This window comes from Heteronotia binoei, chromosome 3, assembly GCF_032191835.1.
Source record: "Heteronotia binoei isolate CCM8104 ecotype False Entrance Well chromosome 3, APGP_CSIRO_Hbin_v1, whole genome shotgun sequence".
Taxonomy (NCBI): Eukaryota; Metazoa; Chordata; class Lepidosauria; order Squamata; family Gekkonidae; genus Heteronotia; species Heteronotia binoei.
Genome location: NC_083225.1, coordinates 101,757,569 through 101,785,564, shown reverse-complemented (window position 1 = coordinate 101,785,564; position 27,996 = coordinate 101,757,569). Strand labels below are relative to the sequence as shown.

General features: G+C 45.8%; 1 protein-coding gene across 1 annotated transcript in view; it reads left to right on the top strand.

Moving 5' to 3' along the window:
• The window catches only part of LOC132568957 (trifunctional purine biosynthetic protein adenosine-3-like), a 68,232-nt gene that overhangs the window by 3,000 nt on the left and 37,236 nt on the right, over window positions 1-27,996 (top strand). The window contains exons 2-8 of the mRNA XM_060235137.1: window positions 4,238-4,382; window positions 5,450-5,545; window positions 7,053-7,227; window positions 9,235-9,346; window positions 16,835-16,903; window positions 24,504-24,629; window positions 27,698-27,782. Coding sequence (XP_060091120.1) covers window positions 4,238-4,382; window positions 5,450-5,545; window positions 7,053-7,227; window positions 9,235-9,346; window positions 16,835-16,903; window positions 24,504-24,629; window positions 27,698-27,782 — 808 coding nt within the window. The remainder of the gene's footprint in view (window positions 1-4,237; window positions 4,383-5,449; window positions 5,546-7,052; window positions 7,228-9,234; window positions 9,347-16,834; window positions 16,904-24,503; window positions 24,630-27,697; window positions 27,783-27,996) is intronic.

Sequence of the window (27,996 nt, the reverse complement as noted above, 5' to 3'; positions counted from 1 at the left end):
GTACTTTTGTGCTCTCCTCTTTCACCCTCAACAAGAGGTTCTTTAGGTTCTCCTCACTTTCTGCCATTAGAGTGGTATCATCTGCATATCTGAGGTTGTTGATGTTTTTCCTGGCAATCTTAATTCCGGCTTCTGCTTCATCCAGGCCAGCATTCCACATGATGTACTCTGCATAAAAATTAAATAAGCAGGGTGACAATATACATAGTTGCTGAACTCCTTTTCCTATTCTAAACCAATCAGTTGTTCCATATCCTGTTCTGACAGTTGCTTCTTGACCCTTATACAGATTTCTCAGGAGATGTGAGGTGGTCTGGTACTCCCATCTCTTTAAGAATTTGCCACAGTTCGTTGTGATCCACACAATCAAAGGCTTTAGCACAGTTGATGAAACAGAAACAGACGTTTTTCTGATACTCCCATGCTTTCTCCACAATCCAGCGAATGTTGGCAATTTGATCTCTAGTTCCTCTACCTCTCCGAAATCCAGCTTGAACTTCTGGTAGTTCCCGATCTTCATACTGCTGAAGCCTAGCTTGTAGGATCTTTAACATGACCTTGCTGGCATGTGAAATGAGTGCAATAGTGCGATAGTTTGAACATTCCTTGGCATTACCCTTCTTTGGGATTGGAATATAAACTGATCTTTTCCAATCCCGTGGCCACTGTTGCATTTTCCAGATTTGTTGACATAATGTGTGCATCACTTTAACAGCATCATCTTTCAGGACTTTGAATAGCTCAACTGGAATAACGTCATCTCCACTCACTTTGTTGTTAGTAATGCTTTCTAAGGCCCATTTGACTTCACACTCCAGAATGTCTGGCTCATGGTCAGGGATTTCACTGTCATGGTTGTAAATGGCATTGAGATCCTTCTTATATAATTCTTCTGTGTATTCTTGCCACCTTTTCCTGATCTCCACCCAGTATCATAATGCCCCTGTATAAATCGATGGTGCGGTCTCATTTGGAGTACTGTGTGCAATTCTGGTCACTGCACCTCAAAAAGGATATTATAGCATTGGAAAAGTCCAGAAAAGGGCAATTAGAATGATTAAAGGTTTGAAACACTTTCTCTATGAAAAAAGGTTACAGCGCTTGGGGCTCTTTAGCTTGGAGAAACGTCAACTGCAGGGTGACATGATAGAGGTTTACAAGATTATGCATGGGATGGAGAAAGTAGAGAAAGAAGTTTTTTCCTCCCTTTCTCACAATACAAGAACTTGTGAGCATTCAATGAAATTGCTGAGCAGTCAGGTTAAAACGGATAAAAGTAAGTACTTCTTCACCCCAAAGGGTGATTAACATGTGGAATTCACTGCCACAGGAGGTGGTGGCGGCTACAAGCATAGCCAGCTTTAAGAGGGGATTGGATTAAAATATAGAGCAGAGGTCCATCAGTGGCTATTAGCCACAGTGTGTGTGTGGGTGTGTGTATACACACCACCAAGTCCATTCTCGTGGGGATTTCCTGAGATTTCTATAACTCTGTGCCAAGAGGATCCTGGCTGCTGTATTGAAATGTGCCAATAAATATCTCATTTCTTTGGGATAGTCCTCAGGAAATATATTCAATAAAAATAGTTCTGGTTTGAAATGAATCTGTGTCTTCATAATCTTTTGTAGTCATTTTCCAATAGTCCTTCACCATCTCACATGTCCACCACATATGGTAGAAAGAACCCACCTGTTCTAGCACATTTCCAGCATTTGTTAGACATATTAGTATACATCTTACACAATTTCTGTGGAGTCATGTACCATCTATAAAACAATAAAAGTTCAATATTAAATTAACCAGGTCAGTAACTTTTAAAGAAAATCTGTATAAGATGTTTTATAGATGGTACATGACTCACTATCTTGTTAACTATAAAGGCCACTCAATTTCTTCTATGGGACTCTTGCCCACAATAATAGATATAGTGATCCTCTGAGTTAAATTCACCCATTCCTGTCCATTTTAGTTCGCTGATTCCCAAGATGTCAATGTTCAGTCTTGCCATCTCTTGTTTGACTACATCCAGCTTACCTTGATTCATAGATCTTACATTCCACGTTCCAATGCAGTATTGTTCTTTGCATCATCAGACTGTTCTTTCACCATCAGACACATCTACAGTTGAGCGTCCTTTTGGCTTTGGCCCAGCCGCTTCACTCTTTCTGTGGTTACTTGGATTTGCCCTCCGTTCTTCTTCCCCAGTAGCATATTGGGCACCTTCTGACCTGAAGGGCTCATCTTCCAGTGTCATATCTTTTAGTCTTTTGTTGCTGTCCATTGGGTTTTCTTGACAAGGATAATGGAATAGGTTGCCATTTCCTTCTCCAGTGGATCACATTTTGTCTGGGTTCTCAACTGTGGCCTGTCCATCTTGGGGGGCCCTGCATGGCATAGCCCACAGCCTCCCTGAACCGCTCAAGCCTTCTTGCCACGTCAAGGTAGCAATCCATGAGAGGGAAGTACTCCTACCCAGCACCAAAGAGCTTTTTTGATCATTACACTTGTCTGGGATTGTCCCTAACATAATACCATCCCAAAGGGTACTCACAGGAGTCTTAGATGCTTCCACCATGACAACTTCACTCAAGTCAGCAAGGGTTTCTGCAGGCGCCATCCTGCAAACCTTTCCTATGAGGAAAGGTTGAACGAGCTGCATATGTTTAGCCTAGAGAGGAGACAACTGAGAGGTGATATGATCACCATCTTCAAGTACTTGAAGGGCTGTCATATAGAGGATAGTGCAGAATTGTTTTCTGTTGCCCCAGAAAGTCAGACCAGATCCAGTGGGTTGAAATTGAATCAAAACATTAGGATGAACTTCCTGACAGAGTGGTTCAACATTAGGATGAATTTCCTGACAGAGTGGTTTCTCAGTGGAACAGGTTTCCTCAAGAGGTGGTGGGCTCTCCTTCCTTGGAGGTTTCTAAGCAGAGGCTAGATGTCCATCTGGCAGCAATGCTGATTCTGTGAATTAGGCAGATCATGAGAAGGAGGGCATTAATTCTTAGTTTTTGTGGCCCTTGCTTACATGCCCAGTGAAATCCTGATTGCCACTTTGGGATCAGTCAGCAATTTTTCTCCAGGCCAGTTTGACCAGGGATCTTGGAGGTTTTTGCCATCTTTTGGGCATAGGGCAGGGCTTACTGGAGGATGTATGTGTGTGGGCGGATGTATTTGTAAAGTTCCTGCATTGTTCAGGGGGTTGGACTAAATGACCTTGGAGGTACCTTCCAGCTCTATGATTCTATGAAATCAACAACTGCCTGTAGACATGCTTTCTCTGCTGTGGCTCCTGCCTTGTCTAAAGAGGTCAGGAAGGCTCCCACTGCACCTGGCTTTCTGTAAACCATGCAAAAGTAAACTATTCAAGATGACTTTTCTGAACAGATATTAGGTAAAAATTGTTTTACAGACTTGCCTGGATAAATGATTGCGTCTGTGGTCTATACTGCTGTATATAGCTAATTGTAAGAAGGATTCTGTTTATGTAATTTCTTTACTGCTTAATGTATCATCTGAATACTTATGCAATGCTTCAGTTATTCTGATGGTGACAGACTTCCAAAATCCTAATGCATTAGCTATTGAATGTCCCATTTTGTTGATTATACTGATTCACTATGTGTACTCTGCCTTGAGTCTCTCTGAGGAATACAGACTATAATAACAAAAATAAAAGTAAAGAAATAAAAGTGGTGTCTATAAAGCAGCTAACTTATCCTTGTTATGGAAATATCCCTATATTTCAGAAGAAATAGACCTGTCCTGTTTTGAGAATTCAGTCGAATCACAAAAATCATTACTCAGAGATGAGCAAAGCTCATAACTATTCTAGATTTGGGGGAAGAGAGAGCGTCAACATACAGATGTCACATATGGCATCTGTCACAAAGACTTTAAAATTGCCCGCCAAAGAAGATTCAGTGGAGAGTTTTCTCCACCAAACATAGGGTTCTGAACACTGTCTTGGCAAATGCTGTGAGATTCTGGGGACCATGCCTAGGGGGGCAGAGTTCAGGGAAGATGAGATGATACTTCTGAGTAACATTCTAGATTGCCTTCCCTAGCCTGTATTGTCTTTACCATACAGACCATTGGAAATTCCTAGAGTATCACTATAATGACTGGTTTGGATCAAGACCAATGTATACAAACTAGTTTTACTTCCAGTGTTCAGGATTAAGATGTTATTCCTGTAATTAAGACATGGTATCCCTGGTTTCATTCATACAGATGGCTGATCGAGTGCTTGTGCTTGGAAGTGGAGGCAGAGAACATGCTCTAGCTTGGAAATTAGCACATTCACCACATGTAAAACAAGTACTAGTTGCCCCAGGAAATGCTGGAACAGCTAATAGTGGGAAAATCTCCAATTCAGGTAAAAAGATCATAACTAGACAGAGTGAAGAAATGTGTTATGTTAAACTGATATCAGTTTATTGTGAATAAATTCACATTGGGAAACATCATGTCTCATGCAAAATATGTAATATAAACTAACTAGCCAAAAGGTGTATGCGAAGATGCAAAACTCTACATAATAAAAAATTCACGCTCCTTCCATTTGCAGTGCATTTCAAGTTCTCCAGATCAGGTCTGACCAACCCACACGGCCCACTAAGGAACTTTATTTTGCCCTCGGCAGCCAACCAAATGTTGTTGATAGGGCGATTTTTAAAACTGCAATTCAAGAGCCAGACAAATTTATATAGTTACAATCACATGAAAAAGATAATTACATTCTTCAAAGCTGCGTGTGAGACAGATTTTGTAACGTAGCATTATATCTCTTTCATAAATGATTTGTTTGCTCTGTAATGATCTAACCACACCAAAACCTAAAAACACCTTAACAGCAAAGTCTGTTTTGCTTGGGTCATGCCTCCCAATGGGATGTAATGGTAGAGTGTCAGAAGGGTCCAATCTCCGTTCAGAATTTGGGTCATTCAACTTCTCTCAGTAAAATTAAATGAAGGAGGGCAGAATCATGTATACTACCTTGAGTTTCTTGATGGAAGAGTAGGATAAAACAGTAATAGAAAAAAGTTGGATCTGGAAGGAGAAAAGAACTGTGAGTGGAGTGAAGCACATTGGGGTGCAGGATCTTTTTGCTGGTGGCACTTGATCAGGGGAGGGATCAAACTGCCATATAAAAGCGATTCTTTGCCTGCATCTATGCTCTGCTTATATGTTTGTACATAAAGCAAATGTTATAAAAATGCTGTAAATCTCCAATCCAAGTAGTGGGCTACTAGAATTTGTTGTCATTCTGTGTAATGAGGACCTTCCCTATGGTCTGCTTTCACACTATTCTGGGAATAGCTTGACCGTGAAACATCAGGCAAATAATATGTGTCTTTGTGCTATCTTGAGGCTTTGTACAATGTTCCTTTACCGACATCTAGGAATATGGTGTTAATTATTAACCTCTCCTATCTATTTCAGCTGTTTTAATTAGTAATCCTACTATCCTTGCCCAGTTCTGTAAAGATCATAACATCGGACTTGTGATTGCTGGACCAGAAGCTCTACTTGCAGCTGGTAAGATGAGAACAAGTCAGATGTGGGGGGGGGGCGGAGGGGGGATGGATTTTAAGGACTTGATTTTAAGTGAAACATAAGAAGCAGGGGGGGGTGTAGAAAAAGCCCAGCAGGAATTCATTTACATATAAGTGGCCACACCCCCTGACACCAAGCCAGTCAGAACTGTGTTCCTGCTCAAAAAAAAATCCCTGATAAGAAGTCCAGTATTGAGCAGAGGTGTCACAGCACAGAGTAAGGGACCTAGTAATTACTAGAGGGCACCGGGTTAAGCATAAAGCCAAAGGGGATGAGGCAGTTTGGTGGCTGCCATCTAAAAAGCTCCTCCAAAATGAGGAATTCATTCTTAGACTATAAGAAAAAGTTGAGACTATTACCAGTATTTTATTAGAATCCTTATAATTGATTAAAGCTGAATTTTACACTTAGAATGTTTTTCTTCTTTTCCATTAGTATTTCTGAAATAAGTAAATAAGGAACTGTTATTTGAAATATGATACAGATGGCAGGCCTAGTTCCAACTGTCAAGTATTTTACAGAAGACACCAAGCTCATTGTTTACTGTTTTGGAGCTCTGGACAGGATAGTTTGCATATAGCCTCAAGGAACAAACTGTACAGAATCAAAAGTCATTACTACCAAGCCTGAGCACATGCCTGTGGTCCTCTGTTGACTCTGGTAAAACAAATGTGATTTATAAACTCACACTAAGAATTGTCATGCCGGATCCCCATTCAGCATTGGTCAGCAAGATAACCCTTGGAAGTCTACAAGCACAACATAATAGAGACCATTATCCCTGTCTGTCCATAGGATCTGGTAATCAGAGATATCCTGCCTTGGAACTTTATTCTTAGGTTGTCCTGGCTACTAACCACTGATCAACTTAGTCCACATGAATTTGTCTAGTTCTGCTGGTAGCCAAAAAAGTGGGTATGAATTGTAACAGGCAATTATAAAGCTGGGAACTGGTAATAATTTTTAAAGATCTTTTAATATCTTTAAATGGTGTAGCATACACTCATGTCTTTGATTCTGTGGTTATATTTGGTCAGGTTGGTTTTACAAAGTCCAGAAACCCTACAAAATCCTTAAAAACCTGTGAATTGAGGCCATGAGTCTGCATTAATGGCAGCAATGCTGCTATTTTACCACCAACTTTCTGAAGAGGTATCATTATGTCCTACCTGACATGAATCAAGAAATACTTTTCATGATCCTAAACCTATTGCCAATCAATTTAATTAGATAACTTCCAAGTTCTAGCATTTTGGGAGATAGTAGTTCAACAACATATAGTATTTGGGAGATAGCCTTTGACAACATATAGTATTTTCTGTTTACACCTTTCATATTCGCTTACTTATCTTCCTTTTTCTTAAAAAACAAACAAAAAACCTGAAGCTCTTAAGCTTTTCTTCTTAAAGGCAATCTAGGAAGTTCTAACTGAGCCTGTCAGTATTCTGTTATTTCAGTTTAACTGAACCTGTCAGTATTCCATTATTAGGAATTGTTGATGACTTGGTAGCAGCTGGAATTAGATGTTTTGGGCCAACAGCCAAGGCAGCACAATTGGGAACAAACAGGAGTTTTGCTAAAGCCTTTCTTGATCGTCATGGAATTCCAACAGCAAGGTGGAGAGCATTTACCAGTCCCAAAGAAGCTTGCACTTTTATTACCAGGTAAATGTTGTTTTTCTCAGCTTGCTATTAATTGCTTATTGCTTATAATCACATAATGTAATGTAATTCTACAAGCTGGACAAATCATAAGCTGATTCACAGGTGGCCAAAAAACAATAGTCATGTTGAAATAGCTATGAGATGTTGCATCATGGTAATAAGGTTTTCACAGAATTTCAGTGTGTCTTGTTAATTGCACTCATTCCTTTCTGTGGACTAATACTGTGAAACATGATTATCTGTTATAGAAATAGCATAAAGGAGAAGGAGAGAACCATATGTGCTGTGGTAAAGGGCAAGATAAAATATAGTAGATTAGGATTACTCAAATTGGGGTCCAGGGACCGCTGAAAGTACTCCAAGTGTTTGCATGTCCTTTGTAAGGGATGGGATGGCAAGCATCTCTTGCACTCATTCAGCCAACACGAAAACTGGACCCTCACAGTTTTCTAGGAATGGAGGCCAAGAACCTCTGCTTCAGGGGAAGGGACACAATTGGCTGCTCCCTTTCTATTGGCAGAAACTCATAAAATTGAGTAGGGCTGCTAACTTGCAGGTTGGGACTGGAGTTTTCCAAGAACTACAATAGACCTCTAGAGTACAGAGGTCAGTTCCCCTGGAGAAAATGGCAGCGTTGGAAGGTGGACTCAAAGGTATCACATTTCCAAACCTGGAGTTGGTAATCCAATCATAGAGACACAACCCTGCATCCCTGGTCAATACTTGCCAATAGTGGTTTCAATTAAGTACTGGAAAGTTCCAGTTTTGAGTGATGCTGGTCTTTTCTATTTATATGAGCATTTCTACAAGTTCCTTCTTCCCCTTTCCCAGACCTGTTCAGCCAGCCTCCAATTTTTTAAAAATGAAAATGTTGGTCTCTGGACTGCTGAAGTTTGAGAAAGGTAAACCATAACCTTTATATTGTAAACCACCATGGCATAGTGATTGGACTAGGATCTGTGAGACCCATGTTCAAATCACTGCCATGGAAGCTTGCTGGGTGACCTTAAGAACATAAGAACATAAGAGAAGCCATGTTGGATCAGGCCAACGGCCCATCAAGTCCAACACTCTGGGTGTTTTCGCACTCACGTTTTACTGGCGCCACGACCCTCCTGACGCCGGCGAATCTGCATGGATTTCGCACCAGAAGCGCCGGCGCTCCCAGAAGCGCCGGCTACTTCCGTCGCTAAGCCAGCGCAAACGTTTTCCTGCATCTTTGCGATTTCCGTTTGCGCTGGCTTAGCGACGGAAGTAGCCGGCGCTTCTGGGAGCGCCGGCGCTTCTGGTGCGAAATCCATGCAGATTCGCTGGCGTCAGGAGGGTCGTGGCGCCAGTAAAACGTGAGTGTGAAAACGGCCTCTGTGTCACACAGTGGCAAAAAAATTTATATACACACATACACTGTGGCTAATAGCCACTGATGGACCTGTGCTCCATATTTTTATCTAACCCCCTCTTGAAGGTGGCTATACTTGTGGCCGCCACCACCTCCTGTGGCAGTGAATTCCACATGTTAATCACCCTTTGGGTGAAGAAGTACTTCCTTTTATCCGTTTTAACCTTTCTGCTCAGCAATTTCATCGAATGCCCACGAGTTCTTGTATTGTGAGAAAGGGAGAAAAGTACTTCTTTCTCTACTTTCTCCATCCCATGCATTATCTTGTAAACCTCTATCATGTCACCCCGCAGTCGACGTTTCTCCAAGCTAAAGAGTCCCAAGCGTTTCAACCTTGGGCCAGTCAAACATTCTCTACCTAACCTACCTCACAGGGTTGTTGTAAAAATGAAATGGAGTAAAGGAGAATGATATGAACTGCTTCCTTATTGGGGGAAAGGTAGGATAATAATGAAGTAAAATAAAAACATCTGAGGATGATATTAATTGTGTCATAGTACTACTTTGCCTTGTCAAATGTGGCTTTCCAGGTCTTTTTAAAAAGAAAACTTTTACAATACATTTTGAATATTTTACTTACCTCTATTCTGCCCTATCTTTATTTAAAGTGCAGATTTTCCTGCATTGGTGGTAAGGCCTAGTGGTCTTGGTCTTCAAAAAGAAGTAATTCTTGCATCCAGCACAGAGGAATCCTGCAAGGCAGTGCAAGAGATTCTTCAGGTGAATTCCAAAACAACAGTGATATATTATGGGCTTTGTAGGACCAGCCATTATTATATTTTCTGTGTTAAATCCATAACGTGCTAGAGTCTGATTTCTAATTCTGATTAAATAATTAGAATAATTCAGTATGCAGTACCACTTTTATAGCTAAGCAACAAGAAAACAAAGAAGCTAGCCATGACAGATTGTACTAGGAAAGCAGACTTTTAAAATACTGCTTGTCTCATGAGTCAGGGAGTTTAATCTTCCCATGAGTGGAGAGCTAATATATTGTGGTTGCTCTATACACCCTCTGACTAGCTAGCATCAGCTGTTAGAGAAATAAAAACAGCTGTTCTGAAGGGGAAAGGGTCTTTTGCATTTGGTCTTTGGTTTGGTTCAGTAGTTAAGGAGTTGCTTCCTGAGAGAGGAGACATTTGGAGTCAGTGTTTTCTGAAAGGAGATAGAGATAGGGAGTTAAGAGAGATTGAATTTTGGACAATCTCAGGAGTTACTAGGAAGCTGTATTTGAAGGGATAAACCAGATTTCTAACGGAGAAATCTAGGAACTATACATATAATATAATGGGATCAAAGCAAGGAGGAGATGATGTTGCAGATGGTGTTGCAGTGATCATAGCTCTCTTTTTTAGGTACATAGTCTCGGAGGTAGGCAGGCTTGCGGCGCTCCTGCATGGACTGCCTGAGTGCCAGAGTGGGCGGAGGAGCGGTTGCCACTTCCGGCGTGGTGAGTGGAGGGGCCGGCGATGCTGAAGTCTCAACTGGTGACTTGGAGTCCTCGGTGGCTAATGGCTCGGCCCTGGTTGGTGGAGGTGGCGTGACAGCTGGCTGGTCATCAAAGCTATTGTCCTCAACCTTGTCTACCAGGGCCACGTGGGACTCAGCTGGTCAATGTGCCACCTAAAGGTGGACCTGCCTTCCATGGTCACCTCGTAAGAGACAGACCCTAAAACCCTGGCGACCCTGGCTGGAATCCAAGCTGGGTCACCCCCAAAGTTCTTCACATAAACCAAGTCCCTGGTATCAAACCCGCTGGGCACCCAGAGCACCTCCGGCATTTCTTGTAAGTCCAGGGCTTGGCCTAGGTGTAACTGCTCCAGTAGGGTGGACAACTGCTGGTCCATTAAGAGTTCCGCTGGGCTACTGCCATGATGGTGCAGGGGATAGCATGCTGGGACAATAGAAACTCAGCAAGATGGGCCTCCCAGTCGCCTTGAATGATGCAGTGGAGCGATTTCTTAGTCGGTCGCACCATCCTTTCTGCCTGGTCATTCATGACTGTGTGGCTGACCTGATGTGTCTAATCAGGTTCTAGGCACAAAAGTCTTGGAACAACAGACATGAAAGCCGTCCCATTGTCCAAAACAAGGGTGTCTGGCAGACTGTGCATGACGAAAACCTGGCAGAACGCTCCAATGGCGTCTTGGGAGGATGTTGATGCTACAGGAACCACTTCCAGCCATTTGGAGTGTGAGTCCACGATAAGTCTGTCCCTGGAAGGGCCCCGCAAAATCCAGATGCAGGCGAGACCACCAGTGTTGAGCTGGGGCATGAGGTGGAGCCGGCTGGGTCCCCTGGCAGGGTTGGCAATGGGTGACCCAAGACTTGATGGTGTCATTGATCCTGGGCCACCATACATAGCTGTGGCCGAGTGCCTTCATTCATACAATCCCCAGATGGGTCTTATGCAGCACTGTCTGGACTCGCTGGTGCAGGGCCAGGGGCACCACCACCATACTCCGCCACATAAGACACCCCTTGTGTACAGAAAGTTTGTTCTGGCAGGACGCATAAGCTGTACATCTGAACATCTGAAGCTACCTTACACTGAATCAGACCCTCAGTCCATCAAAGTCAGTATTGTCTTCTCAGACTGGCAGCGGCTCTCCAGGGTCTCAAGCTGAGATTTTTCACACCAATTTGCCTGGACCCTTTTTTGGAGATGCCAGGGATTGAACCTGGGACCTTCTGCTTACCAAGCAGATGCACTGCCACTGAGCTACCGTCCCTCCCAAAAAATAAAATCTGTAAAATCTTGGCCCACCTCACTGGTGGGCCATCCCCTCCATCCCCAGTCCAAAATGTGGGAGAGGATCCGGTCTTTAGACGACAGGTGAGCAATGTCCTTGGCATGAACTGGCCAATCTGGGAGGGACTTGAAAAGGAGGATCTGGTGCGCTGGAACCGAGTCCCCCGCTGGCAGTGGCAGGCAGCTCAGGGCGTCCATGTGGCCCATCACTTTCCCCAGTCAGTACTGGAGAGTGTATTGGTACCTGTCCAGGAAGATGGACCACCGTAAGACCTGGGGCGTCTGGCAGTTGGGGGCAAAGAGGCTGAGCAAAGGTTTATGGTCCATCAAGATGGTGAAGGGCCAGCCATAGAGATAGTCATGAAACTTCTTTACCCCCACCACTATGGCCAGTCCCTTGTCAATTTGCGCATAGTTGTGCTCCGGTTTTTGCAAAGTCCTTGAGTAGTAAGCTACTGGGACCTCGTGGCTATCTGGCAGCCGATGGGCCAAGGCGGCACCCACCCCGTAGGGAGAGGCATCGCAGGCCAGAACAACGGGCAGCCATTCATTGAAGTGCACCAGCAAGCTATTGGAAATTAAGAGGTTCTTTACTGCCTGGAAGGTGGCGGCTTGCCGGCGGCCCCAAACCCAGGGAGCCCTCTTGCTCAGAAGCCTGTGGAGAGACTCGGCAACTGCTGCCTTGTGAGGAAGGAAGGTGTGGTAAAAGTAAAGAGGCTGAGGAATGCCTGTAACTCTGCTTTGTTGGTGGAGGCTGGTGCATTGCAGATGGCCATGATCTTGTCCCATGCTTGGTGGATAGCATCCACTGTGTATCCCAGAAAGTCAATTTTAGGGGCCCCCAGGAGGCACTTTTCTTGCTTCATCTTCAAGCCGGCCAAGTTTATTTATTTATTTATTACTTTAAATTTCTATCTCGCCCTCTCCGCAAGCGGACTCAGGGCGGCTAACAACATTCATTTTTACAGATTAAAACCAATTAAAATTACAATTTAAAATTATTTAAAACATTTCATTACATGGTGCTGTATCTCCACAATACAATATAATATAATATAAGCGGTGATCATATAGTGCTCTATAATGATGTAGGGTAGCAGCTCTCTCCCGGTTAGATCTCAAAGGCCTGTCGAAACAGTTCGGTCTTACAGGCCCTGCGGAAAGTAAAGAGATCCCGCAGGGCCCTTATGGCCTCCGGGAGAGCATTCCACAATTCTGGTGCTGCCACCAAGAAGGCCCTAGCTCACGTCAGCTGCAACCTAGCCTCCTTTGGTCCAGGGATGCACAGTGGCAATCTGCACATCGTCAAAGAATGGCTGGACTCTGGTGTTGCCTTTTAAGAGAGTCCATTAAGTTCTGGAAAATCCTCAGGGCCACGCTGACCCCAAACTGGAGGCGCTTGATTCAGAAAGCGCCCCTGTGTGTCATGATAGTTTGGGCCTTGGCCCTGGTGGCATCCACTGGGAGCTGCTGGTATGCTTGGGCCAGATCCAATTTGCCAAAAATCTTAGCCCCCACCAGCGAAGCCAGAACATGACTGACCACAGGGACTGGGTAGGTGTGATTCCGCAGCACCTTATTGATTGTGCATTTGTAGTCTGCGCAGATGCAGACACTTCCATTGGGCTTCACTGGGGTGATGATGGGGGTCTCCCATCGCATATTGGCGACCGGCTATATCCCTTGTGCCACGAGGCAGTCTAGCTCCCCCTCTATCTTAGGTTTTAGGGTGAAGGGGACATGCTGGACCTTCAACCTTATGGGCTGCACGGTGGGGTTCAGCTGCAGGGACATCGGAGGGCCAGTGTAAGTCTTCAGGGTCCCATTGAATACAGTTGGGAATTCCCATAAATCTCCTTATTTGGAAACAGCTGTTCAAGACTTAACCTACAGGCAAAATTAACAAACAAGCTGGCTTCCTAGGTCCCTAGTAATGTAAAGAAACTCAATATTTTATTATTATTATAAAAAACAAGATAATTCCGACGCAGAGTTAAGACTTGTGGGCTCAAGAGAATTCATTTTAAAAATTAAGCTGCTACCTCTCTAAGAAGAATCTTTTGTATTTCCTCTTGAGTTTTATTGCTTCCTTGATATTTATAAAGAACGCAGAATCTCATGTCATTTCATTATGATGGTTAGACGCATAGTGCTCCATAAGCAGAACCTCCATGTTTTTCATGCACACTCGAGATTGGTGCTACAGGATCCTGACCCTTATCTGCCTAGTAGTGTTCCCTATGTAGACCCTCCCACATCCACACAGAATTGCGTAGACCACGTGATGAGAAGAACGCATGGAGAAGTGTTTTAATTTAATCTTAGTGCCACTACCTGGATGCTCAAATTCTTTGGTCTGAATTGCTAGAGGACACACTTTACATCTTCCACAGGGAAAATTCCCAATGACTGGATCATTAACATCAGATCTCCGTCCACCAATATCTGAATGCACAATTAAATCACCAATGATGTAGTATGTTTTTCTTAGTCCGATAAGTGGTTAATTGCTACATCCTGGAATCTCATTCAGGATGTGCCAATATTTATTTACAATAGCCCTAATTTTGTTGGGAAAAGGGGTGTGGTCAAAGGCACACACCACCCTATTTTCTGTTCTCACTTCTGTATTCAAAAATAACTGTGTCCTAGTAACATTATCAACCTTTCATACAGCCTCTTTAACTATATGGATGGGAAAACCCCATTTAACAAAATCTTGTGCCAAAATATCCCGATCTCTAATATAATCCTGTTCTTCTGTGGAGTTTTTAATCCTCAATAATTGGCTGTATGGAAGGCTTTCTCTCAAATGTAAGGGATGAAAGGAGCATGGTAGTGGAGGAAAGAGCTCTGATCTAAAGGTTTTTTTATATTTAACCGCTAACTGATTGGTGTCTGTTCTATAGACTCTAAGGTCCAAGAATGGTACCTCTACTCTATCACTCTTTCCTGTAAACCTAATATCAGGATGTACAGTATTCATCCAGTCTATTAAAGAAGTTACAATCTGATGACAATCATAAGAAACAAATCATCAATAAAGCGAAAGTATAACAAAATATTCTCAAAAAAAGGGTTACGAGAGTTGCAGATATATCTCTCTCCAGGCGTGCCATGTACAAGTTGGCAACGAAGACGCCAGACTGCTGCCCATAGCGCCCCCCCCCCCCGTTTTTGTAAGAAAAACTCATCATCAAATCTAAAATAGTTCTTCTCAAATATTATATCAGTCAATTCCATGAGGAAAAAAGTGGGTGGATGTGGATCATTTCTCATCTGCAAAGTTTCCTCTACTATTAATCTAGCTTCATCCGGGATGCATGTATATAAAGATGTAACATCAAGAGTTAAGAGAGACAAGCATCATCCGGGATATTCCTCCCTTCAATTTTCAAAATAAAATCTTTACTGTCTTTGATATATGACGGAATCTGGAGAACAAAGGGCTTCAAAAAAGAGTCTACATATTTAGCCAAAGGTTCTAATATAGAATTGAACCCCGAAACAATTGGTCTTCCTGGAGGAGATAGGATTCCTTTATGAACCTTTGGGAGCGTATAGATCACTGGAATCCTAAGTGACTCATTAAACAAAAAACTCAAAGTTTTATTATTTATTTATTTACCTTAAATTTCTATCCTGTCCTCTCCGCAAGCGGACTCAGGGTGGCTAACAGTCAGTTCAGATGTTTACACTTTCAGTTTAAAAACCAATAAAATACAATTGCAATTAAAACATTCTAATACATTCTATGGTGCTGTCTTCAATATAGGTGGGTTCTTTTTCCTGATGGTGACCATATAATAATCATAGCTCTTTAGAGATGTGGGATGGCAGTCCTCTCCAGACTCAGATGGTAAAGGCCTATTGGAACAGTTCTGTTTTTCAGGCCCTGCGGAAGGTAGAGAGATTCTGCAGGGGCCTTATGGCCTTCGGGAGGGCATTCCACATTTCTGGTGCTGCCACCAAGAAGGCCCTAGCCCTTGTGGAGCATAGCCTGGCCTCCTTTGGTCCAGGGATGGACAGTAGATTTTGTGTCCCTGAGCGCAGCGCTCTCTAGGGAACACTATTTATAATATCCAACTATTCCGCTTCTACCAGAACTACTTTAATCACATTTTGTATATGCCTAGTTGGGTCGACTTTAAGCAGTGTGTGTTGTCTCATCAGACAGCTGTCTTCTCACTTCATTTGTATAATCTAATGTATTCTGAACAACAACCGCCTCACCCTTATCAGCCAGCTTAATCACATAGTAGAGTCATTCTGTAAGTTCTCAATGGCCAGTCTTTGTCTTAAATTTAAATTTTTCCATGAAGAGCAGAAAGAATCTTCTGCTGACTTCAGGTCCTCAATACCATCTTTTCAAAAGTCGCAATACATGGATCACCCACATTATTTATGCTTTGATTATTTATCGTTATTTCCCCAGTTTTTGGGGGATATTTCTACTATACATTCTGTGGGGTTGATACAATCCCCAGTGGGGGGCAGGGGATCCCCTGGTTTGGATGCCCTCCCCCTGCTTCAAGATTATTAGAAAGCAATGGGGGGTTGAATGTCCACTGGGCACTCCATTGTATCCTATGGAGACATCTCCATTAGGTATAATGGAGAATCAAGCCATGGGTATCTGGGGCTCTGGAAGGGATTGATTTTTGAGGCAGAGATATCACATTTTCAGCATAGCCTCACCCCCCCCCCCAAGTTTCAAAAAGATTGGACCAAGAGATCCAATTCTATGAACCCCAAAATAAGTGTCCCCATCTTCCATTATTTCCAATGAAGGGAAGGCATTTAAAAAGAGCACGGTGCTTGTCACAACTCTACCCCTTGCTCCACCCCAAAGTCTCCTGACTCCACCCCCAAAGTCCTCAGATATTTTCTGAGTCAGACCTGGCAATCTTATCACAAAATAGAATTTTTGCTCACAAGACTCCACAGCTTAGAGGGAGCACCGGTAGAGGGCAGGGTGGAGAGAGAAAGAGTGATGGGAGAGGAAAAAAAGAGTGACAGGCATGAAGGAGAAAGTAAGAGAAGTGGTGGCAGGATAGAGAAAGAATGAAAGAGTAGGGGGAAAGGTGGGAGGAACGCCCCTTCTCTGCAAGTTTCATGAGAGTTGTCACTTGTATGTTGTATCTTCAGAATGCTACCAAGCTGCATGATTTTTTTTTGCCAGTGGTGTCCATTGCAGTATAGGTCCAAAGTCCCATAGAAACGTTCTGCTATACAAAGTATTTTTATGCGATAAAGCCTACAAATTATATTTAATAAAAATGTTTAAAGGTTATCATGCAGCCCTTTAAGAAAATATGAATTTAATGGAGATTTCTCTGTAAGGCAGAAACAGTGACAATTTATATGAAGAGATGATCTAAAGACATTTTTTCCATTAACAACAGTGGATTGAACGAAAGAAGATCTGACCACTTCATGTCATATTTATTACACAGGACAATGTTTTTGGAAACACCAGAGAGACTGTGATCGTTGAAGAACTATTTACAGGAGAAGAGATTTCTGTATGTTTTTCATTAAATAATATAGTCAGAGATTTCTTCACTTTTTGGATTGTTTATTTCCTGCTTTTAAAGGTGTTTTTGTTGTGTTGCTTAGTACAATGTTTGGTGAAATATTAGTAATTTACTAGTTGTAATTTACATTAGTTTCTTACATAGAAAATAAGGTCAGGGACACCATAGAACTCACTAAATAAAAGGACTGTTTCTTACGGGAGGAAACATCAGAAAGTGGTTTGGCAAATCCTACCTAAAAAAACCCCAACTTTAAAAACATATTCAAAGATAGCACAGCTGAAAAACAGAGACAGAATCCTTCTACCTCACCGGACATGTTTATAACGTCAAGTGCTGGATAACTTGTTTGTTTTCATTAGACTGCCTAATGCAGGGGTGTCAAACATGCGGTCCGGGGGCCAAATAAGGCCCCCGGAGGGCTCCTATCAGGCTCCCGAGCAACTGGCTGTCATCTGCTTCCTTCTCCCTATATCTTGCTTCCTTCTGCATAACAGCTTGCTTTGCGAGGCTTACTCAATTGCATGGCAGAGCTACTAAGCCAAACCTTTCTTCCTTCTATTGCATGAGTCTCCTCTCCCTCCTCATCTCTGGGGAAAGAAGGAAAGAGCCACAGCTTCCTTTGCCGAGTTCCCAGGATCCCATGGGAGAAATACAAAGAAAGCACTTTTAAGATCAATGAGTGCTAATGTTTTAAGTTTCTTAAAAAATGTATTTAATTGTGTTTGTGTCCTTTATAAAGTTTATATCTCTCCTATCTAATCTTAAATAGGTAAATGGCCTGGCCCGACATGGCCCAGCCCAACCCGACGTGGCCTGGCCCAATAAGGTCTCATTTATGTCAGATTCAGCCCTCTTAACAAACGAGTTTGACACCCCTGGCCTAATGCAAGTCTCAAAATTCCTATTCTAATGCAGAGATTTTGTTGTGCATTCTCTGTTGTCTACAGGGCTTTTTTTTTTTTGTAGAAAAAGCCCAGCAGGAACTCAGTAGCATATTGGACCACACCCTCTAATATAAGCATATTAACTTATTAGCATACTAGGCCACACACTCATTAGAATATTAGACCACACCAGCTTGGATAATTAAGTGCAAGTGGAACTGGTGGAAGCCAGCTCCCGCCCCCCACCTGCCACCTCTCCCTCCCTCCCGAAGCTGTAGCTGCTCCCACCAGACCTTCAAAGGCAGCAGTCCTTCAGAAGACAATGTCCGCCACTTAGGGAGGGAGGGAAGGAAGGAAGGAAGGAAGGAAGGAAGGAAGGAAGGAAGGAAGGAAGGAAGGAAGGAAGGAAGGAAGGAAGGAAGGAAGGAAGGAAGGGGTAGGGGAGTGGAAAATAAAGCAAATAGGGAAAAGAATTATTGACAGAAAGGACTGACAGTAAGAAAGAAAGAGTGGGGGAGTGGGAAATAAAGCAAATAGACAGGGGAAAAAAAGAATGAATGAAAGGGGGGGAGGAAGGGGAGAGAGTTGGAAGAGAGAAAGAGAAGCTGCCTGAAGCTGCCTGGGCTGAGCCAGAATGCTGGCCAAGGCAGCCAGAATGCTGCCCATGCCAGCCAGAACAGCGTTCCGGTGCATTCCAGCTCAAAAAAAGCCCTGCTTGTCTATATGGTGTTTTGCATGCATGCAGCGCTGATATATAGCAATGAAACAGTGCATCAAAAGATAAAATTGTACATTTACCTATTTTAAAGCTCCTGAGAAGGCAGGGTTTTCGGAGTCAGAATCTTTAGCAAAATCTGGCTTTTCTTGCTTTCATTCACTGTCAAAAATTTGTCAGATGTGGGTGTAGTCTTTAATCTCTTAGGGTTCCACTCATGATGGTACGGAGAGAATAGTAAAGATGTGGGTGTAGTCTTTAATCTCTTAGGGTTCCACTCATGATGGTATGGAGAGAATAAGGAACTGCTTTTGAAAGGAATCCTCATGGTTTTGCTTATCAGTTCTTCTTCAACCTTTTTCTCCCAATGTTACATGGAGCCTGTAATATACCGAGCCGGGAGACGTGTGTAGGGAACATACTTTATTGCAGGTACATCACACGAGAGAGAGGGGGAACATGCGGGCCGGGTCCCGCTTATGTACATCACCCGGGACAACCTCCCAGGCTGGCCAGTCCAATCCTGGCCAGTTAAATTTCCCGCCACTGATGGTGATAGGCGGGTGCTTGTGCGCTGCGCGGAGTCGCCTGGGGCATCCCCCGTCGCCTCCTAGCCGCGCTGGGAGAAGACTAACGCCTTTGCGTAATAACGTAACAACGTAACAACGTAATAGTGTATTGTTGCCATCAGGCTATCACCATACACTACACTCCTCCCCCCCTAGTTGATGTACATAGTCCCGTAGGTAGGTGGGAGCCTGGCGCTCCCGGGTAGATCGCCTGGGGGCGGCTTGTGGTGTAAGTGCAGGGGCTGCTTCCGTTGCTGGAGTCTCTCCGGGGAGTGGCGTTGCTGCTGGCTGGTGGTCCGCCTCTGTTGGTCGCGCTGGTTCTGCCGGCCCCGGGGAGTCGTGTGTGGGAGTGATCGGTTCTGGTGCTGCCGCCTCTGGCAGAACCCTCGTTGGCTCCTTCCCGGGCCTTGCTTCCCCCGCTTCCGTCGAGACCTCAGGCAGGGTGCGGTGGCGTATTTGGTTGATGTGCCGCCTTAGGATCTGGCCCCCCTCGGTTGACACATCATAGTGGCGAGACCCGAGTACGCGCAGCACTCGGCCCACAAGCCATTCCAGGCCCTTCGCGTAGTTTCGGGCGAACACCGGTTCCCCTGCAAAGAAGCCCCTGGCCGCGTCCCTGATCTCAGGGGACCCTCGTATGTCTGGGGCTGTGTCGGGGTGCATCCTGTCTAACCTTGTCGTGAGCTTGCGCCCCATGAGGAGCTCCGCCGGGCTGACCCCGGTGACCGGGTTGGGGATAACTCTGTTATCAAACAGGAAGGCGGCCAACCGGTGGTCCCAGTCGCCCTGCACGAGCCGACCCAGGGCTTCCTTGGTGGTGCGCACCATGCACTCTGCCTGGCCGTTGGTGGCCCGGTGGAATGGGGCTGACCGTATGTGTTTGATTATGTACCTCTGTAGGAACGCCTGGAATTCCCCAGAGGTAAAAGCTGCCCCGTTATCAGAGACTATTGTGTCTGGGATGCCATGTGTGCTAAGGGCCCTGCGCAGCGCTCGGATCGCTGCTGCTGATGACGTGGACACCACTGGAATGACCTCCAGCCATTTGGTGTAGGCTTCCACCATGATCAAGAAGATCTGCCCCTGGAAGGGCCCTGCGAAGTCTATATGGAGCCTCGACCATGGTCTCCGGTTGGTTTCCCATCGTGTGGAGGGGGCGCTGGGCGGTTTGGGACGCGACTCCTGGCACACGCTGCACCTCCGAACCCAGTTCTCTATCTCCTCGTCCATCCCCGGCCACCAGACATAGCTCCGTGCTAAGGCCTTCATCCTTACTATACCTGGGTGGGTTTCATGGAGTGACTCAAGAACTTGCTTCTGTAGCGGGGGGGGGGGGAACCACCACCCTGCTTCCCCACAAGAGGCACCCTTTGTGGGCTGCTAGTTCCTCCCTCCTAACGTTGTATGGCCTAAACTCTTCCCCCATCTTCCCTTCGGGCCATCCCCTCACCACCCAGTCGAGGACCCTCGCCAGTGTTTTGTTCTTCCCGGTGGCTTTTGCAACCTCGGCAGCATGAAGGGGCTGCTCCGGGAGTGTTTCTACTAGCATGACATGGTGTGCTGGGGCTGGGGCTGGGTCCATGGCGGGTAGCGGCAAGCGGCTGAGTGCGTCAGCGTGGCCCATGGCCTTGCCCGGTCGGTGGACCAGTGTGTACATGTATGAGTTGAGGAATTGGTTCCACCTTAACACCCGCTGTGATAGGATTTGTGGGGTTTGGTGGTCCGGGGCCAGTAGACCCAAGAGTGGCTTGTGGTCGGTGGCTATGGTGAACTTCCTCCCGTACAAGTAATCGTTGAACTTGTGGACCCCCGCCACGATAGCCAGAGCCTCCTTGTCAATTTGAGCGTAATTACGCTCTGCCGGGTTTAGCGTGCGGGAGTAATATGCCACCAGTACTTCCCTCCCGTCCGGGAGTTGGTGCCCCAGGACGGCGCCCACCCCATAGGGCGATGCATCGCAAGCCAAAATGACCGGGAGGCTCTCATCAAAGTGGTGGAGCACCGCATTTGAGACTAGGATGTCTTTTACCGCCTGGAACGCGGCGGCCTGTCGCTTGCTCCATACCTAAGGGGCTTGTTTGTCCAGCAGTCGGTGGAGTGGCTCTGCGATGGCTGCCTTGTGGGGCAGGAACGAATGGTAAAAATTGAGCAATCCTAAGAAGCTTTGTAGCTCCGCCTTGCAGGTGGGGGCGGGGGCTTGCACGATGGCTCGGGTCTTTTCTTCCGTTGCGTGGATCCCCGCGGCGTACACTGCGAATCCCAGGAACTCCACCCGCGGTACCCCTAGCAAACATTTCTCTCTCTTGACCTTGAGCCCCGCCGCTTGAAACCGGCGGAGGACCTCTCTTAGGCAATTGCTGAACTCCTCAGGGTCCGGGGTGGCGATTAAAACATCATCGAAAAATGGTTGGAGTCCGGGGATCCCTTTAAGAAGAGCGTCCATTATACTCTGGAAAATCCCCGGAGCTACACTGACCCCAAACTGCAGCCTCCGAACCCTGAAGGCCCCCCTGTGGGTCACTACAGTCTGGGCTTCCGCCGTTTTGGCGTCGACTGGGAGCTGTTGGTAGGCTTGTGCCAGATCCAGCTTCCTGAAAATCTTGGACCCAGCTAGAGCTGCCAGTACATGGCTGACCACCAGTACGGGGTAGGGGTTGTCCTGTAGTGCCTTGTTTATTGTGCACTTATAGTCGGCACAAATACGCACCTCCCCGTTGGGCTTGACTGGGGTTACTATGGGGGTCTCCCACGTGGCATAATCCACTGGTTCCAGAACCCCTTGGGCTGTGAGGCGGTCCAGTTCTGCCTCGATTTTGGGTTTCAAGGCGAACGGGAACCTCCTGGCCTTGAGCCGGATTGGCCGGACCGTCGGGTCGAGCGGCAGGGAGATGGCCGGCCCCTTGTAGCTTCCCAGGGACCCGTCGAACACGTCGGGGAACTCACGGCATACCTCCCCGAACCCCTTAGGTGTCAGGATTTGCCCCACCCCCTCCAAGCGGATTCCCAAAGGGCGAAACCACGCCAGTCCCAGCAGGGTGGTGAGCTGGCGCTTGACCACTAGGATATCCAGCGGCCCTCTGAAAGACCCCCGCTCTACTTGTACCCGGGCCCACCCCACAATTTGTACCGGATTCTTCTGAAAGTCCCGCAGTATAAAGTCCGCCGGCCTCAGTTGGAGCCGGTGGCGGGGGCACAGTTTTCTCAGGGTTTCCTCTGCGATTATGGAGATAGAGGAACCCGAGTCCACCTCCATGAGGCATGGAGCTCCTTCGATGAGGACCGCCATTTTGACCTTGTCGGGGGTGGTGAGGGGCAAGTTCAGTACCTGTAGACTGGTGGATGCTGTGGAGTGGGACTCTGTTGACTCGTGGTGGGTGGTCGGTCTCCTGTGACTGGACTTGGCTCGGCAAGCCCGCGCGATGTGGCCGGTCTTCCCGCAGCTCCGGCAGTCTCAGTTCCGGTACTGGCAGTCCCTTCGGTCGTGGGGGTCGCCACAGCTGGCGCACTTCGTTGCGGGTGGCCTCTCCATCGTTCAGGGTCGCTGTTGCGCTCTCACGTTGGCCCCGGCTGGGCGGTGCAGCTGGAACGCGTCTCCTTCCTCCTGTCGGTTGGGGTCCAGCTCCTCATGGTGGACCATGTCGGTCCTTGCCTTGGGGAAGGTCCTCGAGGTCTTTTCGAACGCCACCACTTCGCTGAAGGCGCTCTGAAGGGTGAGCTCTTCCTTTGCGAAGAGTTTCTGTTGGAGCCTCTCGTCCCTTAGGCCCCACGTGAATCGGTCCACCAGGGTCTCCTCCAGCTGTACGAAGCCGCAGTTGCCCGCGATCTGGTGCAGGGCCGCCAGGTAGTCAGCGGCCGATTCTCCTGCTGCCTGGTCCCTCTGGTGAAAAAGGAAACGGCGGGCCACTCTTGAGGGTTGAGGCAAGAAGTGGCCGGTGAGGACTCTGACGACTTCCTTGTAGGACTTCTCCATGAGTCTTGCGGGGGCCGAGAGACCCTTGGCGATCTCGAAGGTGGCCGCCTCGCAGACGCTCAGGAAAACGTCCCTCTTCATGCTGTCCTCTGTAATTCGATTGGCCCTCAGGTAGCATTCAACCCGTTCCGAGTAGGACTCCCAGCCTTCGGGATGCGTGGGGTTGAACGCCTCAACGTGACCGGTGGTTCCGCTCTGGTTAGCCATGGTGGCTGCGGCAGCGGTCGTGGCCAGCGGTTGCCTTGCAGTCTCCGATGTAGCCCTGCTGTTCCCCGGGCTAGAATCCCACCTTCGTCGCCACTGTAATATACCGAGCCGGGAGACGTGTGTAGGGAACATACTTTATTGCAGGTACATCACACGAGAGAGAGGGGGAACACGCGGGCCGGGTCCCGCTTATGTACATCACCCGGGACAACCTCCCAGGCTGGCCAGTCCAATCCTGGCCAGTTAAACTTCCCGCCACTGATGGTGATAGGCGGGTGCTTGTGCGCTGCGCGGAGTCGCCTGGGGCATCCCCCATCGCCTCCTAGACGCGCTGGGAGAAGACTAACGCCTTTGCGTAATAACGTAACAACGTAATAGTGTATTGTTGCCATCAGGCTATCGCCATACACTACAGAGCCACAGTTCATTCTTTACAACATGGATCAACGCATGCTCTCATCTGCTGCTACTGGCTCTCAGTAGGGTGGGGTGCGGACTGTGGCTCCATGTAACATCGGGAGAAAGAGGCTGAAGAAGAACTGATAAGCAAAATCATGAGGATTCCTTTCAAAAGCACATGGTGGCTGTGGGGGCAGGGCTTCCCCCCTCCAGCCAGCTGACTGGGAGCAGGAAGGAGCCTGGGAAAGCGGGAGAACCCCTGCTGGAATTTGGGGATTGGCAAGCCTAATAAGCAGAGAGTCAGAAATGAAAGATAAATGTGTTTCAGCTGAACAAAGACATTTCTGAAAACAACTGCCAATGCCTCTCTCTTAAGTCACTCTCTTGGGCTGCCCCACCAGCTCAGAAAATTGCCCCACCAGCAAAAAGAAATTCTAGCTACAGGCCTGAGGCTGACTCTCCTTAGCTTCTGAGATATGGTGAGACTGGGCTGTCCTGGTCAGGGCTCTAGCAATGTTCATCTGTCCTGATCTGGATAGCCCAGGCTAGCCCAATCTGGTCAGTTCTGGGAAGCTAAGCAGGGTTGGCTCTGGTTAGTATTTGGATCATGGGAGACCATGAAGGAATACTAGGGTCTCAACGTAGAAGCAGGCAGTGGCCAACCACCTCTAAATGTATCTCACCTTGAAAACCCTATGGGTTCACCATAAGTCAGTTGTGTTGACAAAGAAAAGCTCATAACCCTGCTATGGAAAGCTTCACTATTTTATGTAAATTGCTGGTGAAATTAATATATTAGTGCATTATTGACAGTCTTTCAATTTCTTACATTTTCTCACAGTGCTTCTGTTTTGTGGATGGAGTCAATCTTGAAATCATGCCCCCCATCCAGGTCCAGAAGCGACTGCTGGATGGAGACCAGGGTCCACTAACTGTAGGAATGGGAGCTTATGGTCCCATATCTCAGGTACAATGAGGTTTGTTTCAGTGTCTAAAAAGGATTTCTTGGGGAAAAGCTCAAATGCTTAGTCTTGTTTTTTTGGAGTCATATACCCCTCCACAGTGCTGCAACAGTGTTTTCTACCTACCATAGTGCAGTGCAACAAAGTGGCATAGCATAAAAATATGTTCGAGGAGTTAAGCAGGGGTGCATTTTAGCCCCCCATTTGTTTAATCTTTTTAAAAATGATTTTGCCCCCTTCTTATCTTTAGTTGATGGCCACAGCCCTAGACTTAGCTCTGCTCACATTCCCTTGTTATTATATGTGGACGATACAGTTCTCTTGTCTACCTCTCATGTTGGATTAAAACGCTTATTGAACCGTTGTCACGAATATTGTGTGACTAACAGACTGGAGCTAAACAATGAAAAATCATAGGTACTGGTCTTTCCTTTTTCCTGAAAATCATACAAGTGGACTATTAGTGGTAACAAACTTGAACAGGTAAAATACTTCAAATACCTGGGGGGTCTATTTTCAATCCAATGCTGCTTGGACCCACCATCGCAGAATGGCTATTAATGTAGCTAAAGTTAGTGTTGCAGCAATAGCTCACTTTTATCTCTCTGACCGAGGTAATCATTATGTGCCAGCAGCACTTAAGGCCTTTAATGCTAAAACTCGAGCACAATTATTGTAAGGGGTACCTCTCTGGATTGATGCAGTTGACATTTCAGTTGAAAGTGTCCACTACACCTTTTTGTGAAAGATCATCAGGGTACCTATGTGTGTTCCTTATGCTGTTTTATGTTTGGAGTGTGGTCAGAATTTGTTGGCTACTAAGGCATGGGTTCACACTATTAAATTCTGGTTGCGACTCCACTTCAACTATGATCCACTTAGTTTTCTGTACCAGCTACTTTCTGAATCTGATGATTCTAGCTGGCTATCTTACACTGAAGCTAAAATAAGTTCCCTGAATCTATCTTTAGATTCCTTATCCTTGCTTTCTGAGTCCGAGGCTTTTTTAGAAATAAAATCTAGTCTTCTGAGCTCAGAGCTACAAACTTTTTATAGTCTTCCAACAGAACCTGTTCTCCCCTAAACTTAGGGATTGTTCCAAATGCAAATATTCCAGCTGTGTACCTCTACCAACTTCTAGCTCCAAATTTTCGCAGAGCCTTTTCCTTGGCCAGATTCAATGCCCTTCTGTCAGCCATTTTATTTGGCAGATTCCAAGGGACTCCCTATTCAAGTAGGTGCTGTTCCTGTAAAATGGATTGTGTTGAGACTGTTGCCCATGTTCTTCTCCAAGGTCGTCTCTATTTGGCGCACTTCCAGGATCTTTTATACCCCATATTGGCCCAAATTTTAGAGACCTCTGATGATTTTAAGGTGCTTTTCTTGCTAGATAATTCTGATCAGGAAATAACAGAATTAGTAGCAAAGCTTTTTTTATAGAGCCATGGTTATTCATCCTGATAAGCAGTACAATGTATCAGGTTTTACTATGTTAAAAATATGTTCGTCTCATTATTGCAGAACATCGATGATAATTTCAGCCTTATTAAAATAACTAAACCCAAGGCATCTCTGTTGGTCTCATGCATTAATGTGGGGAGGTTTTAGCCAACTGTGCAAGTAGATGTAATGGTTTTGTTTCCTTATCCTAGGGGTCCTAACCTTCTTGAGCCTGCAGGCGCCTTTGGAATTCTGACAGAGCTTGGTGGACACATGCACAAAATGGCTGCTGTGCAGCCCCAGTGCTAGCGGTTCTGCCACTTGAGGCAGACCCCTGCGCTGCGCCCTCTCCGCCCGCAAACTCCTTTTATGGCGCTTATTGTGCTTTGTATGCATGTGGCACAGTGACATTGCCAGAGGTGACATCATCATGCAGGGCAGCGAGCAGGGGACGAGAGAACGATGGGCAGCGCACAAGAGTGCTGCTACATTGCTGCTTTCCTCCTGCACTACACTCTTTGGAGGCTTCCAAAGAAGCCTCTGAAGATCATAGTGCACTCTGCAGTGCTCCTCTAATCCTGCCTTCATGGCAGGCTTGGAGAAGCTCTCTGCATGGGTAAGGGGGAGTAAAAGGGTGCCTGGTGGCACCCCCAGGCAGGGTAGTGTTCTTGGCAGCCACCTACCCCACCTATTCCCATGCGCTGGCCCAGTTGCTATGAGAGGTGGAGCCAGCCACAAAATGGCTGTCACAACTTGCCTTCAATCACACAGTGAAGCTCCATAGTGTCTGCTGCTTTAAATCTTTAAAAAATCTGCACAGCCAATCAAATCTCTGTCGAAGATTGGAATCTGGTTCTGGTCCAATCATAAGATGGTTCTGCATACTTTATAAAAACATTTGGTGGGCACCAGAAAAGGTTTTAGTGAGCGCTATGGCACCTGACCCCTGCCTTATCCAAATTAAGCAGTTGTAGTGGTGTGTTGTTTTATGTTAAAAGTGTTGCTATAAGAGAGCACTATACTGGGTTAAATTTTTAATAGTTTGAAGACACATGTCTGCAGTGGGAAGGGGAGAAAGATAAGAATTATAATTTTTATCCGTCTCCTTCCATTAGCAGAAACATTGGTCTGGATCTAACCCAATATATTATGGACATTAATGTTTCATGCTTAAAACCCATGGAATGATCCACATTCTAAAAAATAACTTTCTAATAATAATAAGAAGAATTGCAAATTTATACCCCGCCCTTCTTTCTGAATTAGAGACTCAGAGCGGCTTACAATCTCCTATATCTTCACCCCCCACAACAGACACCCTGTGAGGTGGATGGGGCTGAGAGCGCTCTCCCAGAACTTGCCCTTTCAAGGACAACTCCTGCAAGAGCCATGGCTGACCCAAGGCCATTCCAGCAGCTGCAAGTGGAGAAGTGGGGAATCAAACCTGGTTCTCCCAGATAAGAGCCACGCACTTAACCACTACACCAAAGTGGCTCTCAACCTATGCTACAACCTATGTTTCCTCCATGCATATAATTATGATCAGTAATTTTTTTTCAAAAAGTTAGTATAAATTTGTACCCTGATCTGTCACAGAAGATTATATGTATGTCAGTTTTGGATTATTCATTAGATTTCGGAAGTTCTTCTAGAAAAAATTAAAGGCACCCTTCAACGCATTCTTGTCAGTATGAAGAAAGAAGGCATATTGTATGCAGGTAAGTATGCAGTCATTAATGATGTTTCTTAAAGACCCATTTTTGCGCTGTGTTTACATGTGATTTTTTTTTTTGCTATTTCTGTATTGTTTTAAGAATTTGACGTTAGATGGTCAGCATCTTGAAACCTTTTATTCTTGTATCCTTTATACAACAGCTTACAATGAGTTTCATTTTAACTGAAAGCTTGATCTTGATCATAGCTACCAATTTG